Source organism: Drosophila simulans, chromosome X (genome assembly GCF_016746395.2).
Source record: "Drosophila simulans strain w501 chromosome X, Prin_Dsim_3.1, whole genome shotgun sequence".
Lineage (NCBI taxonomy): Eukaryota > Metazoa > Arthropoda > Insecta > Diptera > Drosophilidae > Drosophila > Drosophila simulans.
Genome location: NC_052525.2, coordinates 7,424,684 through 7,440,496, shown reverse-complemented (window position 1 = coordinate 7,440,496; position 15,813 = coordinate 7,424,684). Strand labels below are relative to the sequence as shown.

General features: G+C 48.4%; 3 protein-coding genes across 6 annotated transcripts; 2 read left to right on the top strand and 1 right to left on the bottom strand.

Moving 5' to 3' along the window:
* Positions 1-90: 90 nt before the first annotated feature.
* Positions 91-2,864, bottom strand: LOC6725393. 2 transcript variants are annotated; one of them, XM_016173587.3, is made up of 4 exons: positions 2,682-2,864; positions 2,364-2,464; positions 1,269-2,198; positions 91-1,147 (listed from the first exon to the last, which is right to left on the bottom strand). In XM_016173587.3, exons 3-4 carry the CDS (start codon positions 2,121-2,123, stop codon positions 125-127), a joined length of 1,878 nt encoding a protein of 625 aa, XP_016038448.1. In that variant the 5' UTR covers positions 2,124-2,198; positions 2,364-2,464; positions 2,682-2,864; the 3' UTR covers positions 91-124. The 2 variants fall into 2 exon arrangements, with proteins under 2 accessions (XP_016038448.1, XP_016038445.1); XM_016173584.3 differs by having other exon boundaries at positions 2,428-2,464.
* Positions 2,865-3,685: 821 nt separating this feature from the next.
* On the top strand, positions 3,686-9,572 carry LOC6725392 (defective chorion-1 protein, FC125 isoform). Of its 3 annotated transcripts, XM_016172874.3 has the most exons (6): positions 3,686-3,926; positions 3,992-5,352; positions 5,431-6,257; positions 6,315-6,577; positions 6,767-6,891; positions 8,854-9,572. In XM_016172874.3, the coding sequence occupies exons 1-6, from the start codon at positions 3,774-3,776 to the stop codon at positions 9,521-9,523; spliced, it is 3,399 nt and encodes a 1,132-aa protein (XP_016038443.1). In that variant the 5' UTR covers positions 3,686-3,773; the 3' UTR covers positions 9,524-9,572. The 3 variants fall into 3 exon arrangements, with proteins under 3 accessions (XP_016038443.1, XP_016038444.1, XP_044779510.1); XM_016172875.3 differs by having other exon boundaries at positions 3,992-6,257; XM_044923575.1 differs by lacking the exon at positions 8,854-9,572 and having other exon boundaries at positions 3,687-3,926; positions 3,992-6,257; positions 6,753-6,861.
* Positions 9,573-9,666: 94 nt separating this feature from the next.
* Positions 9,667-11,926, top strand: LOC27207342. The gene is made up of 2 exons (XM_016183042.3): positions 9,667-10,634; positions 10,688-11,926. The coding sequence occupies exons 1-2, from the start codon at positions 9,810-9,812 to the stop codon at positions 11,825-11,827; spliced, it is 1,965 nt and encodes a 654-aa protein (XP_016038442.1). The 5' UTR covers positions 9,667-9,809; the 3' UTR covers positions 11,828-11,926.
* The last annotated feature ends 3,887 nt before the right edge of the window (positions 11,927-15,813 follow it).

Here is a 15,813-nt window from a genome sequence, read left to right as displayed (position 1 = left end):
TTATACATAAGGCGCCCAAACTAACTAAAATGTTTTGCGCCATTACTTTTTATTAACATAATTAATATAATAGTTTTAAACAGATCCATATTACGTTTTTTAACAAATTAATATGATTAATATATTATGCCGCGTATCTGTTAATTACATTCAAAGCCCTGCGTAATCTTCTATGATTCCTGGTCAAGATCTCCAGGATAAAGACAATTAAGGCCAGCAGATATAGCCCTGCGCAGCAAACAAAAATTCCACTTAGTCGCCAGATGGACAGTGGCTTGGGTTCCAGGTTCCGCCGCTTGCCCACTTGTTTAATTCGGTCCATATACATCTTTCGATACCGGGCAACGATGCCTGATGACATCATGGCCATGATTAGACGATCGATTCGCCTCTTGAAGTAGGAATGCGGTCGCATGTAGAAGGTTAGGGGGGCGGTCATCAGTGGATCGGGCAGAACGGTCAGGTGCCTTTTATTTGGTCCCGATCGAAAGTCAAACTGGTTGATAGTGGGCTGTAGAAGAGGCACTGCGATACCTGGGTCATCCTCATCACGGAGCCGGTACAGTGACTCCTCAGGTGAGAGCACCACGTGGAAATTGGTGTTGGGCATCGAATCCTTGAAGACCGTCCGCAGGGCGGGCAGAATACGGAACTCATAGTCCTTGGCCTGCACCTCGCCAAGGGATTTAATAGGCGATCGTACATCAACATCCTGGAGGAGAAGGTATAACTGACCCGTATAGGCGGCCCGGAGGATCAGTGTTTGCAGGAGCCACATCACCAGAATGTATCTGGCAAAGTTCCTTTGTGGATTATATAAAGCCAGACCGCCGAGCAGACTGGCCCACATGCCCATAAAGGGAAGACGATTGCGTCTGCCCAGCACCAGGTTTCTCAATCTCGGCACAGCAGTAATTTTCAGAAGAAAAATCAACAGGAAACCGCAGATCAGGCTAACCAGGATGCAGGACCAAATTATGTAGCGAAAGGGTCGTGTCAATCGTCCCATGGGCGATATGGATCCCCCACTCGGAACTACAAGTACAATCGGGAAACTTGTGTACGATATACTGGGTAGCATCAGATCCGAACGGGCTTTGCTGTACATAAAGCAAACGAATGTCAGATTCACCTCGCCATCGACCATCTGCAAAGGAATACGTATACTTAATAAAATATTGGTTCATTACGTATACGACCAGTGGGCCCGCATGAATAAGTGCGTTTAATTAGCGGTCTTTCTGCTGAAGAGCTCAATGTTTCCATACCATTTTTAGGATTCCCGTAAAATTTCCATCAGGCAAAATTTCGCCGCGGTTCTTGTCCTTCCGCTCTACTATTTTAATAGTAAAGTTCATCCGCTCGGCCAGGGATCGAAAAATCAAGCCCTCGATGCCGCGAATGCTTCTGCCTCCCGGAGTCTTGGGATCATCTTCGATGATCACATATGGCCGATGCTCAAAGGTTGCAACCACCAGTTCACAGCCATGCATGTTGGCCAATTTGCTGGGGAAAAGCGGCTTGGTAAGACCGAATCCCGTTGCCGGAGCGGGTAGATCCTGGAAAGCAGTATAGTAGACAGGCAGCGAGGACTGACAGTGATGCGGTCCATAGGGATAGTAAGTGTACAAATGGACCGTTTCATCTCTTTGCAGAAACACATTCACATTCAGCACATACATATTTAACAAACGCCGAAACATGATCTTCAGTGACTCCATGGGCTGATCCTCCAGTCCGGTGTAAACGACCAGAAAGAAGCCATTTCTCTTGTACGGACTGCCCAACTGATTGAGGTACATCTCCAAGCGGAAGTATGAACGCAAGCTGTCCAGAAACCAGATTGCTATGGGTCTGCCCGTTAATCCACTTGGAGGCGGCGGATCCGTATCGGTTTCCGTCATCCCCACACGGTCATCCTCCAGCAGGAACTGAATTCTTCCCGTGCCCGAGGATCTTCCCAGGGCAGCATCTATCAGATCGTTGTGCAGCCTCCTGCTTTCCCGACTGGTGGGGAATTGCACCACCGCCAGTGGTGTGCTAGTGGCCATTCCATAGTAGTTATCTATGGCCCAAACGAGGGCGTAAACTAGGCTCACATTGTGCACGGCGCTGGGCAACATCGTGCTTCATCGGTGGCTCCTAGCAAACTGATGTCCTGCACTTTGGCCAATTCCATCGCATGACGGGTTGCAACGCTGGAAATATGAATTGGTCACATTATTGGATGAGCTGAATGCCAAAACTTCCTGATTACTAAAGGTTTAACATCTTAGAAAAGTACTACTCCTAATTATTGTTCGATTATTATGATTTTTGTAAATAATTTGTTATATTTTTATTTAGATAGCATTTCTCATTACACTTGGCATTTTTTCCTGTGCATCAGCTCGTTATTAGTATCTAAACAGGAATCACTTAACTGACGGGTCAAATTGCGTGCTGAAAGCTCTATCGGCGAAATCTGAAAATGCAAATGCACAATAAATTAACTTTAAATATATAAAATCCAAAAAGCCGATGTTTATTGCTTTCACATTTCATGTGTAAATACAAAAAGGGCAAGGTAAATATACTTGAATGTAGGTTATGGAAAATATTTGATTACATTGGCAATATTCCAATAATTACTAAACATATTTTTTAACACCTTTGCATTGCTTTTTTGCTTTTTGACAAACCTGACATATTTTTGCAGAGCTCGAGGGTTATTAAAAAATAAATAAAACAAAGAGTTGTAAGATATCAATTATAGTCCAAAAATGTATCTTATTCTTTGCCATACCACAAATCACTTTAAGATTTTAATTCAATGAGTTTTTTCTTTAGGCGGCTTACGCATTTCGGTCGCCGGAATCGTGATTAAATGTGAGATAGCTGTGGCTCATGAGTAATTTTATACAGTTTAGAGTCTGCGTTAATCCGAAACCAAATCGGAGTCAGCCAAAGGTAGCTGTACCGAGTTGTAGAAATGCACTGCCTCTTTCGTTTCGCACTTTTTGCTGACCTCCACAAAAGCCACCCGCTGCGATGACAGAAGCTTTTGTTTCTCGTGTCGCTACAAGCTGCACCACCGCTGACCTCAGCAAACCACGGTGGTGGTGCTGGTGGTGTTGGTGGTGCTTCTGGTGACACATAAACCACAAGACGATCGCAAGAATTCTACGGATCGACGCTTGAAGGGCAGACACACCGCGGCCCTCAACAAAAATCAGGGGCGGATTACGCTGCAGTGTATACCTTTCTTTCATAATGGTTCTTTAAATGTTATAATATTACCGTTTCCCGATTAAATATTTACTTCATATCAATTGGTTATTAGTGGCAGAAGAGTCACGTGAAGATAACTCTTGCTATTGATTTCCCAGCATTGTGGCTAAATTAAGTCTATTTTCGGCGCCTTCCGTGTGATTCCAGACCTGATTTCGTTCATACTGTCTACTGTGCATCATTTGCGCTGAATTCGTGGAAAAAGGTGGTGAGCGGAATAGTTGGGCAAGGTTTTTTGCAGCAAATGCAGCTGCGACGGCTGCTGCGGTCTGTTTTTCAATTGGGGGCACACACACGGAAACACTGGCCGTTCCCCGGTGCGTGTGGCGGACCCGGGTCCGGGTCACGAATTTGAAGACGTCTGCAGTTCTTCGCCGCCGACGCGGTGGCAAAAAATCTATTTGGACGACCAACCGGCGGCAGTCGGCAGTCAGTCGGCCAACGAGCTCCGGCGAACACAGATCGATCTTCAGCGATTTTTCCGAGTTTTGCCCAAACGCAGGATGAGATTGTATAGCCTTCTGCCGCTCCTGGCGCTCCTTGTCGTCCAGGCTGCCGGACAAAGTCAAGTAACCTCTGATGATCCTGCAACGGATGCTGGATCAACGACCAACTCCACCGCGGACACCAAACCAAGAATTCCAAGTCAGGATGAGGTGGGTGCGACTAGAGATTAATCATTGACTTTATTTAATGCAACGTTCTCTATTATATTTTTTAGATACTTGGCCAGATGCCGCCCATTAACCCCATCCGCACTGGCAATCCGCAGATGGACGCATTTTACATGATGTTCCCGGCGTTGGGCAGCCTGCTACGCTGGGGTAGCCTTTTCCCGGCCTACTCGATCCTGGGCGCCATTCCCGACAATCTACAGCCTACAGCGGCAGCCTCGAAGGTGGTCCTCGTCCTGGCCGATGATGCGACGGCCAAGACCCGAGTTGCCCGTCAGAATCCGCCACCAAATCCACTTGGTCAGCTAATGAATTGGCCCGCTCTGCCGCAGGACTTCCAACTGCCTTCCATGGATCTGGGACCGCAAGTGGGCTCGTTTTTGTCCCAACTGCCTGCTATGCCTGCTATGCCTTCCATGCCTGGTCTTCTGGGTGCCGCTGCTCCAGTTCCCGCTCCAGCTCCTGCTCCCGCTGCTGCTCCTCCGGCGCCAGCTCCAGCTGCGGATCCTCCGGCACCACCAGCTCCAGATGCAGCCCAACCAGCCATACTGGGACAAGCCGCTCTGCAGAACGCTTTCACATTCCTCAATCCGTCTAACTTCGATGCCTCCAGTCTTCTGGGCCAGAGTGTACCCACATTTGCTCCTCCCAATCTTGATTTCGTCGCCCAAATGCAAAGGCAATTCTTCCCGGGAATGACACCGGCACAACCTGCTCCCGCTGGAACGGATGCCCAGGCCTCCGACATTTCCGAGGTGAGGGTACGTCCTGAGGACCCGTATTCGCAAGAGGCCCAGATGAAGATCAAATCGGCACTTCAAATGGAGCAGGAGAGGCAGCAACAGGTTCAGGTCAAGGATCAGGAGCAAGTGCCTCTCCTCTGGTTCCGGATGCCCACTACTCAGAATCATGATGCGACTGAAGAAAAGACTCTGGAGGATCTGAGGGTGGAGGCCAAATTGAGGGCCTTCGAGCGCCAGGTGATAGCCGAATTGAAAATGCTGCAGAAGATCGAACTTATGGCTAAGCAGATGAGGTCCAGCGCCGCCGCGCAAAACGGAGATACACCCTACAGAATTAGTTATCCACTGAGTCGGACACCCATTCACAAGATCACCCGTGCTGATATTGAGCAAGCCCTTCGAGATGATTATGTCCGCCGATTGGTCAACAAGGAGGCGCAACGAAAGGCCAGAAATTCTGGCGTAAACACCCAGAAGGCAAATGCTTTGAAGCGACAGGCCAAATCCCAGGATCAGACTCTGTCCAAGGAGGATATCGTCCAGATTATGGCGTATGCCTATCGCATGGCCAACGAACAGATGGAGAGTGAGAAGGGCAAGCAGGACAAGGTTTACGCCGCCTACAGGTCGGAACAGAATCCAATGATGATGGAGCAAAGACAATGGTCGGAGGAGCAGGCCAAGATCCAACAGAATCCACAGCAGATCCAGCAAAATCCAATGATGATGCAGCAAAGACAATGGTCGGAGGAGCAGGCCAAGATCCAACAGAATCAACAGCAGATCCAGCAAAACCCAATGATGATGCAGCAAAGGCAATGGACAGAGGATCAGGCCAAGATCCAGCAAAATCAGCAGCAGATCCAGCAAAACCCAATGATGATGCAGCAAAGGCAATGGGCGGAAGATCAGGCCAAGGTTCAGCATGATCAACAGATGGCACAACAGATACCACATCAAGGTCTCATGATGACGGAGCAGAGGCAAAGGCAGTGGTCAGAAGACCAAGCCAAAATTCAGCAGGCTCAGCAGATGGCCCAACAGACACCCATGATGATGCCACAGATGCAACAAAGGCAGTGGACAGAAGATCCCCAAATGGTTCAGCAGATGCAACAGAGACAGTGGGCAGAAGATCAGGCCAGGATGCAAATGGCCCAACAGAATCCAATGATGCAACAGCAACGACAGATGGCAGAGAATCCGCAAATGATGCAGCAAAGGCAATGGTCCGAGGAGCAGACCAAAATCGAACAGGCTCAGCAGATGGCACAACAGAATCAAATGATGATGCAGCAGATGCAGCAAAGACAATGGACCGAGGATCAGGCCCAGATTCAACAGCAGCAGAGACAGATGATGCAGCAGACCCCCATGATGATGAAGGAGCGCCAGTGGGCCCAGGAGAACCCCCAGTCTGTCCAGCAGCAAGGGCCCATGATGATGCAGCAGCAGACTCCATCGATGATGCAGCGTGAAGTAGAGGACCAAGATAATGAGGCTGAGGATATCCTAGTTGGCGAGGCGGGTCCCCAAATGCCGGAGAACGCAGGCACCGCCAGGCACAAAGGTAATCTCTTCGGAGTCTTTCGCAATCCTGACTCAGTGCCATCTGTCTCCCCCACAGTCGATGCCCTGGGAGTTGGCGGCAACAAGCGCAAGAAGTCCAAGTCCAAGTCGGCGCCGCCAGCGGTGATTAACTATTACTATGCGGCACCCCAGCGTCCGGTGGTTCAGAGTTACGGAACAAGCTACGGCGGAGGTGGCTACGGATCGAATGCCTATGGTGTCCCTCGTCCAGTCAATTCCTATCAAAGTCAAGGCTACAGGGCTGCCGTGGGTAACGATGAGGTAGATGATATGCTACGCCAGCACCAGACAATGGCCAGGGTAAGTTGAGATTAGTGTTAAACCACTCGATATACCAGACACCACTACAACCACACCACATTGAGCACCACAACCACACACACAGACACAGCCATACACTGGAACATGTAGACAGTTGCCTTCATTTGATCCATTTCATACGATTCATTCGCCTTTTTCTCATGGCATTAAACAGGCGACGCATTTCAGACAATAAACCCGAAGCAACCAGGCGAAGTCGGTGGATCGGAGAGCCAGAAGAGCAGCTCTAATCCTCCAACGACGTTGACACCAGCTCCACAAGAGCAACCGCAAGAACATCGAGTCCACAAAAGGTTAGCACTTTTCCACAGGTTTGGGCGAGGGACAGGGGTAAATGCTACCACATCCAAGGGTTGCGGATGCGGCAGGTTGGATTGTCTGTGCGGCAGGAGTTGTCGATGCGGGAGAACAGGCTTGGAATCTAGAGTGGTTTCCAGTAGAAGTTCGGGAACTTGCCAGTGCAAAGCCAGTCGCCGGAAAAGGCGTAGCGTTGAATATGGAACCTTGGAGACCATCGATGAGGGTTCTCTTAACGAACTGAGAAGAGAATATAAGCTGGGACTAAAGGAGATCACGCTCAGTCCAGATGAAGATCCCGCCGAGGCCCTGATGCGCTACAATGCGGCCTCCATTCGCGAAGCTTTGGAACGAGCCAGTATGGAACCGCTGGAGATCGGTGGGGATCAGTATGAAGAGGACGCGCAACAGGAGCCCATGGAGGAGGAGCAACTGCAGCATGATCCCAACACAGAACCCCAGTACAATCATAAGGACTTTGTGCGGCTAACCACTTCCACAGTGTCTCCAATCACAATTACCACAGAAGCTGCCACTCCCGGAGGCAATGACTCTACTTCAGAAGCACCTGTCACACCTGAAGTCACTACCACTAGCACATCCACAACTACAACAACCGAAAGTACCAAAGATGAGGGACTGGACATGCAGCAAGACTCACAGGCCGAGGCTGAGAGTTCTCATGTCACCAAGTCGATATCCAAGCAGGAGGCCGAGATCCATCAGCTGCACAGTATTGTGGAGGAGCTGAAGAATGAGATCCTTAAGCTGAATCTGCGTTGCAGCACGATAATATCAAACAATGTGGCCAAAGAACCGGTCACAGAGAAGGACCCACCCGTGGTGGAGGAAACATCAAAGCAGGAGGAGAAGCCAAAGGTGGAGGAGAAAGTGATTGCCGAAGAGCAAGCCCCAGTGGAGCAGGAGGAAGAGCTGGAAGAGGACGAGGATAGTACCTCTACTAGTACGACCACAGAGACTCCTTCACCAAGTGGTAGTTACTCACCAAAACCTGGACTTAAACCAGTTCATTCCATTGCGTCGCCTAGAGTAGATGAACAAAGTGGCTCGTCCAATAAACTGGACTACGATGACGATAACAATTGGCAGCGCATTCTGGCCAATCGTGGCTATGACACGGACTACCTAACCAAATCCCATGAGCGTCAGTTTTCCCAGGGACAAAACCTCGAGATGCCCAAGAACTGCAACTACGATGGAAATGGCAGCCAGGAGTATGGCCCCTATCCGGAGTTCCAAGCAGATGAACCCAGCACGGATACGGAGGGCAAGGCTAAAAGGGCTTTAAGTTTGAAACAACAGGCGCAGCTGCTCAATGCGGCCCTAAATGATAGTGGAAGCGATTCTAGCGATGCCACCACCACCACACCTTCTCCGTACGCGATGAGGGGAAAGTTTGTGAGACGGAGGAGCACGGCAAGAAGGGTTCCCATTCCAAAGATTAGGAAGGGGAGCGACGAGGTCTGGGTACGATCTCCTCGTCAAGCGAAAATGCCCCAACGACCCAGGAAGTCCATGTCCACGCCGAAAAAGGAAAGCTCGCAGGTGACTACGCAGGCCACCGTGAGTAGCACTAAGCTGGACAGTTTGGTAGATGTGCTCAAGGATCTGTTGCGCCTGCAAATTCAAAAGGAGAAAAAATCCAGCCTGTTGAGAGCCCAGAGCAATAGCCTTTCGAAAACCAAACCCAAATCCATTAAGCCCATCAAAGTCATCAAGCGAAAAAGGTTGCGCAGAAGGCAACACAAGTCCATTGCCACAACCATCAGGAGCCCCATTCAATCGAAAACATAAGATTTCAACCCATTTAACTAATTCACAGATCCCAACTAATCCTATACATAATTTAGATATAGTATAAGCATGTTCACTATTCGTTCGCAAACCATTCATATCCATCCATCTTTCATTTGCATATCCCTCGTCCATATCGCCAGTCCATCATCAGCACCATCCGAAACCGAAATCGAAAACGCACCATCATCTGACCCCCAAGTGGGTTCCATTTTCACCTACGGCGAGGGATTGCTGCATCCGTTTATGGGTCTGCTGCCGGTGGAGAGGCCCGATGATCCCTGGAACCAGAAGCCATACGATCCTCACCATCCTCTCTACACGGGCGGTGGGAGCTACGATGCCTATCTGAGGGACGGTCGCCATCGAAGGGACACGCACATCATGGGTCAAGGTTCGCAGCATGGCATCCTGACTCCAGGCATGTTGGAAAGACTTCTTCGGATCAAAATGGATTTCCAGCGTAGATTTCCCCATTTGTACAAGGGTATGCTGAATCACCATACGAATCTTACCCGTGTGGAGGTACAGCCTCCGGTTCTGGGCAAGATTTCTAGGCCGAAAGCTAAGACCAAGCCCAAGGATGAGGACGAACCCGTCTTCGAATTGGGAGCCGCAGAGCGTAGCCTGTTCGAGGACGAGACCAACGATTCTCTAGAGAAAGATCCCGAACCAGAACCGGATGAGGAGGATGACCGGGATGTGGAGGAGCCAAGCGAGAGCAGTGAACCTAGGGGATTCAGCAGCAGAAAAAGCCGGGATGAGAACGACATCGATTACTTCAATTTCGATGACGATGATGTTGATGATTGACTTTTAATATAATTGCGAATAAAAATTAATATTATAAATATAGAAACAATAACATTTTCCAAAAAAGTGTGGGGGCATTATTTCTGAAAGCTATCAACCCTTTTTAGCCAGCCTATAAATCTGTATCGTTAACAGTAATAGAAGTTAGTTTCTCAAGGGAACCGACTTTAATGTGATATGATTAACGCGATTGGTCAGGGCCATTACCAAAATTTCCCCGGGGATCTGAAAACTTCAGTACTCCACAGTGGCCACATTAACACATTCCTTTGGCAACTCTTTAGCCATGAAGTACTGGTTATATATACTATCCTGCTGCTCCTTGGTGGCCAGTACAATGGAATCCAGATTGGATTGGGACTTGGCGGAAGCTCTGGCTCAAGTGGTGGCCAACTCAGAGATGGGTCGCTTCAAGACCTTGTACATATACACCCACACTAGTTCTCAGTCAACTGGTGCCCATTTGGAGGAGCTGCTTGACCAGGTGCTGACGATTTTGCCTAACAATTTCCAGGCACGTAGGCTCTTGCTCCAGCAGTCCATGGAGTATAAGCCATATGTCCATGCTGTCTTGGCTCTGGTCGATGGTCTTCCGTCTCTTTCGGCGATCTACGCTCGGATTCGAGCAACCCAGGATTTATCGCACACATTGGTATACATGTCCATGCCCACGGATGCATATGGTGAGGAGATACAGGCGACCCTTCGACTTATGTGGCGTTTAAGTGTACTAAACGTGGGTGTAGTGCTTCGTCCACCTGGAGATCATATTCTCATGGTCAGTTACTTTCCATTCAGTGCGTTACACGGCTGCCAAGTGATCTCGGCCAATGTAGTAAATCGCTACCAAGTGGGCACAAAACGTTGGGTTAGTCCAGATTACTTTCCCAGCAAGTTGGGGAATTTCTATGGCTGTCTTTTGACCTGCGCCACTTGGGAGGATATGCCCTATTTGGTTTGGCGTCGCGATGGCAGTGGCAGCTTTGTGGGCATCGAGGGTGCCCTGCTTCAGTTCATGGCTGAAAATCTTAATTTTAGTGTGGGTCTCTATTGGATGAACAAGGAGGAGGTGCTGGCCACTTTCGATGAGTCGGGCAGAATTTTCGACGAGGTGAGTCTTGGATCTAAATCTAGAATTTGTAATACAATTTGTGTAATTTTCAGATCTTTGGCCATCACGCCGACTTCTCCCTGGGTGGATTCCACTTCAAGCCCAGCGCTGGGAGTGAGATTCCCTACTCCCAGTCCACCTACTACTTCATGAGTCACATTATGCTGGTGACCAATCTGCAGAGTGCTTACTCCGCCTACGAGAAGCTGTCCTTTCCCTTTAGTCCGCTTTTGTGGAGAGCCATTGGCTTGGTCCTGATCCTGGCCTGCCTGCTCCTCATGCTGGCGGTGCGCTGGTGTCATCACCAGGAATTGCCAAGGAATCCTTACTATGAGCTGTTGGTCCTGACCATGGGTGGAAATCTTGAGGACCGATGGGTGCCACAAAGGTTTCCCAGTAGATTGATCCTGCTTACTTGGCTGTTTGCCACCTTGGTTCTTAGGAGTGGCTACCAGTCGGGAATGTATCAGCTGCTAAGGCAGGATACCCAAAGGAATCCACCACAAACTATTTCAGAGGTGCTGGCCCAGCATTTCACCATTCAGTTGGCTGAGGTCAACGAGGCAAGAATCTTGGCCAGTTTGCCGGAATTGAGTCCCGAGCAATTGGTTTATCTGGAGGGCAGTGAGTTGCAATCCTTTCCGGATCTGGCCAAGCAAAGTGGCTCATCAGCCCGGGTGGCCATTCTTACGCCGTACGAGTACTTCGGTTACTTCAGGAAGGTGCATCCGATGAGCAGGAGATTGCACTTGGTGCGGGAACGCATCTACACCCAGCAGTTGGCCTTCTATGTGAGGCGTCACTCGCATTTGGTTGGTGTGCTGAACAAGCAGATCCAACATGCCCATGCCCATGGATTTTTAGAGCACTGGACGCGGCAGTATGTCAGTGCCGTGGATGAGAAGGACGAGAGTGTGGCCAGGATAGCCTCCACATCTTATAGCACCCTGGATGGCATTGATGGCGACCCGAGTCTATCGGAGTCGGAGGACCAGCAGGTGGCTCCCGTTCGCCAAAATGTACTCTCAATGCGGGAACTAGCTGCTCTCTTTTGGCTAATCCTCTGGGCGAATCTCGGAGCGGTGGTTGTCTTCGTTCTGGAGTTGCTGTTACCCAGAATAAAACTTAGGAAAATTTCAATGAAAATGAAAAGTCACATAAAAAAGCGATTATCTAATTTGGTTAGGGAATAGAGAGACACATAAACACATCGTTAATATCCAAAGAAAATACTCAAAACTTAAACAAACGACCAAAAAAATAGTGTTGCAATTAAAATTAACGTGACCTTAATAAATTCGTATCGTTTTAACGAGAATAATACTGATTTCCCTGTTTGGATATGTCACGTTCTTTCTGCTAAAAGGCATAAATAATGCCAGATTTATTTGCGGGCCAGGCGTTTTAATTAAATTACTTCATAATCCACAGAGTCGACGAGAGGCAGTGCCACTCCCACTTCCACTCTGTCCGCCCCTTCCACAACAAAGGACATCCCCTTCAGCTGCGAGGATGGCTTCCAGGATAGTTGGCCAAAGTGTTCGCTGCTCGTATCGTAAAAACGCAAAACGTTTTATCTAAAAGCGATAAATTTTGAAAACCAAAACTTGCGCTGGCGAATCAACCCCCACCGATCTGAACACCCCCCACCCCCTCCTCCCCTCTCACCGAATAGTTGTCCTTCAGCCGCCCAGCAGAACCCACCAAACTGAACTCCGAAACCCCAATCCACCCGCCGCACACATAGACATCAATTTTGTGTGTGCTTCTTGCCGGCAATCCTTGCAACATTTGCGGCTGCCGTTGTCGCCATCGACTGGTTGGTTACATGTAAGTGCTGCCATTGCCCCCTGAACCCCCTAACCGACCCCGCTCTCGGCCGCCATCCTTGGCAATCTCTTGCTGCTTTGCTTATCGCCTCGCACATTTGAGCTTTTTGAAATTTCTCGCCACAAAAACTGTCTGTAATGGGCACAACGTTGCCCGGCTTCGGTATTATGCACTCGCAAAAAAAACTTCATTTTCAATAAAGGTAAATATTTACGAAACTATTGTGAACTTGATGTGTATGTGTAAAAACTCGGACTAAGTTAACTAAAAGCGCAGTTTGATAAATTCACATAAAATATTCGTATCACAAAGTATAGTTCTGCGTGTTGTTGCCTAAGTTCCTTGCCTTCCCTGTGCCCCCAAAGTTTCCGACTCATCCTTGGGAGCCAACTAGTCAACGACATCGTCTTCGTCCTTGTCGTTCGCTGGAAAATTCAAGAAAATGTATTGAACTTAAGCTCATTGCCTGCGATGTCGTTTTCGAAGCAGTCGCAGTCAGCGTCTGAAGCGATACATCCCATCCAGCAACCGGCGTCCACCACCCCCATCTACATTTTACATTTCGCAACCGCTTTTCCACTCTCCCCCCCCCCCCCCCCCCCAAACCTCTTTAATACGCTGCGCTGTTTAGGGAAAAATCAAGCAAAAAGGAGCCAAACTTTATGCAATTCCTTTTATAAAATGTTTCCTATTTTTGGTTTTTATGCATCATTCACAGGAGGCTCTTTCGTTAAGAGCTTGACAGAGAGTTTTATGATGAAATTTAAAAGGTTATGTGTTTCGAAATATAGAATATTAATATAATTACTATTATAGATGGAAATATGAGTTATAACAAAATTCATATTTCCAAATTCAAATTCAAATGAAATGTTCTTGTCATAAGCTAACATCACTCATAAGTCATGTAAGCCCAAATAAATGATTTTACCATGGGTGTTGGGTGCTCTGTCCAATGCCGCCACTTCAGCTCAACTTGCACATCCGTTACCCAGTTTTTTTTGCAGCTCAGTCTGAACTACTCTCGGCAATTGCCACTGCCACATCCACTGCCACTGCCACCACCACTGCCACATCCTCGTCCTCATCTCCATCCTTTGCCGCAATACTTTGGCTCGTTTGGCAATGAATTTTTATGGCGCGACTTTTACGTCAGCATCATCCCGGGCACAGGGGCGTGGCTTTAGGGAGGGGCAGCAAAATGTTGAAACCTATACCAAAAGTCTGAGTCTGATGGAGCGGAACCCTTCAAGGCGAGACATGGCTGCTCGCTAAACAAACATATTCATGACGAGATTATGCTCGCCCATCCAAACCGCTGTTGCACTTAAAAATTTGCATTGGCAAAAGGGGCAACCAAGGGGTTGCGTACTAAAAAAGGAAGCGGGATGGCAGATCTGGTCTAGAAATAGTCCTACTAATGGCTGCCCGACTGCAGCAACTGCCAATTTCCGGCCGCGAAATTACATCTAATTAGCTAATCAACACAATTATGGTGCAACCTGCGGCCTCGCCCCCACACACACACACAGTTACACGCCAGCGGACAGGATAAAGGGACAACTGCACACATATATACTCGCAGGATAAAGGGACTCCCGCGGACTCACACACACACTTTGGCATGGTTGCTGCAACGGAAGTTGGCCAGACACAGCAGCAACATCGACATCACCATCATCGCAATCGACATTCGACATCGGCAACATTCGATGAGGAGGCGGCTTAGGACCAAGTTCGCTGCACAGCCGCCACATCCGGCCACGCCACGTCCTGCCCACCTAAACGCAACGCCCACTGGCAGCGGGAACAACCGCCGCACAATGTGGCAAATGTTGGCCACTCATTACGGATTGCCGAGGTGCCAACTGGAATCCCCCTGGCCGAGACTCAAATACACCAGGTTCGGAGCACTTGATACAATTAAGTTTAAAGAAGGTATACTTATTATATATCCAACTAGGACTTTAAAATATGAATAGCTCCATTACCAAACCCACTTTCAGTTCCTGGCCCTGCCGTACATTTAATTGATAATCCCTCCGGAGAACTCCAGCTGCGATCCGCGTGTGAGTTCATTGATCCCGACCTGGTCGCCCGGCCAGCTGCACACATGTGGTCTCCACTCAATTATCCGGCATACATTCGTTAGCTCATTACGGCTCCTTGCGCGACAGGAGCGCGGCGCGTCCTTTGCCGGATCCTGCACCGTCTCCTGTTGCTGGTCATCGTCCATGGTTAATATCCTGTGTCAACTGTTGTCCATTCAATTTGCATTTTTGCAATTATTTCAATTAAATCGACAAAAGAAAAGCGTCTGCTTTCCGCAAGGCAAGGCGAGTCCGCCAAATGAGTCGATGATTGTGGAGCTGGATGGTGGGGCGGGTGGAATGGGATCGGCTGCCCGGTGAGGAATATAATTTCCTTGCGCCGGATGTGACAATGAATACGCATTAATAAGTGCATACAAACGGGCACACACACTCTTATTATAAAGCAACAGTGTCAGCAGCATTTATGAATAAAAAGTAAATAATATTTATTACTTACATTGAAATTATTCCTTAAAGAGTTTGAAATATCAGTCTATTATAATTATGTGTGCATTTGCATATAGTTGTATATTTCGTAGAGCCCACAGTGCGTGGGTTTCATCTATAATTTATTCATTGGATTTCCTAGTGCTTCACGCCCACGGTGGGATATGTTTACGATTTTTGAACTCCCGCCGAGACGGAGCGAATCAAATCGAATCGGGTCGCATTCTTTTGTTGCCACTGATGTTGCTGCTGCGTGCCTTCCGGTGGATAAATTGATATGGCCCCAGTCGCCAACCTTCACCCACGTAACCGCCCAACCAACCAACCACCCAACCACAGACGCTGCCCATTCACACACAAGATGGCATGAACGGAATGCGGCATGAATGGCGGGCTAATTTTGTGGAGCGCAACGGGCGGCGCGCTTTTAACAATATTAATATGCAAAATAAAATAAATGCCGGCAAATGAAGGATAAGCCGGAGACAAAGCGCCGACAAGAAATGGCATAATAAAGGAATGAAGCTGGCAATTTTCATTCGCGCAGCGGGAAATTGGATTTGGTCTCCACTCGAGAAATGCGCCATTCGGCATATAGTTTCATACATACATACATATATACGCGCAGTCCTGTTGTCGTATACGTAATATGATTATTACATGCTGCCAGGGTTGCCAACGCCACCGCAGTTGGTGCGTGTCATAAAGATGAAATTATATGATTTGAATAATAATTGAATTAGAAAATCACAGAGACGCATTTGGTACATGCCTGGCATTTTTCGACCCACTTTATGCCGCCATATATG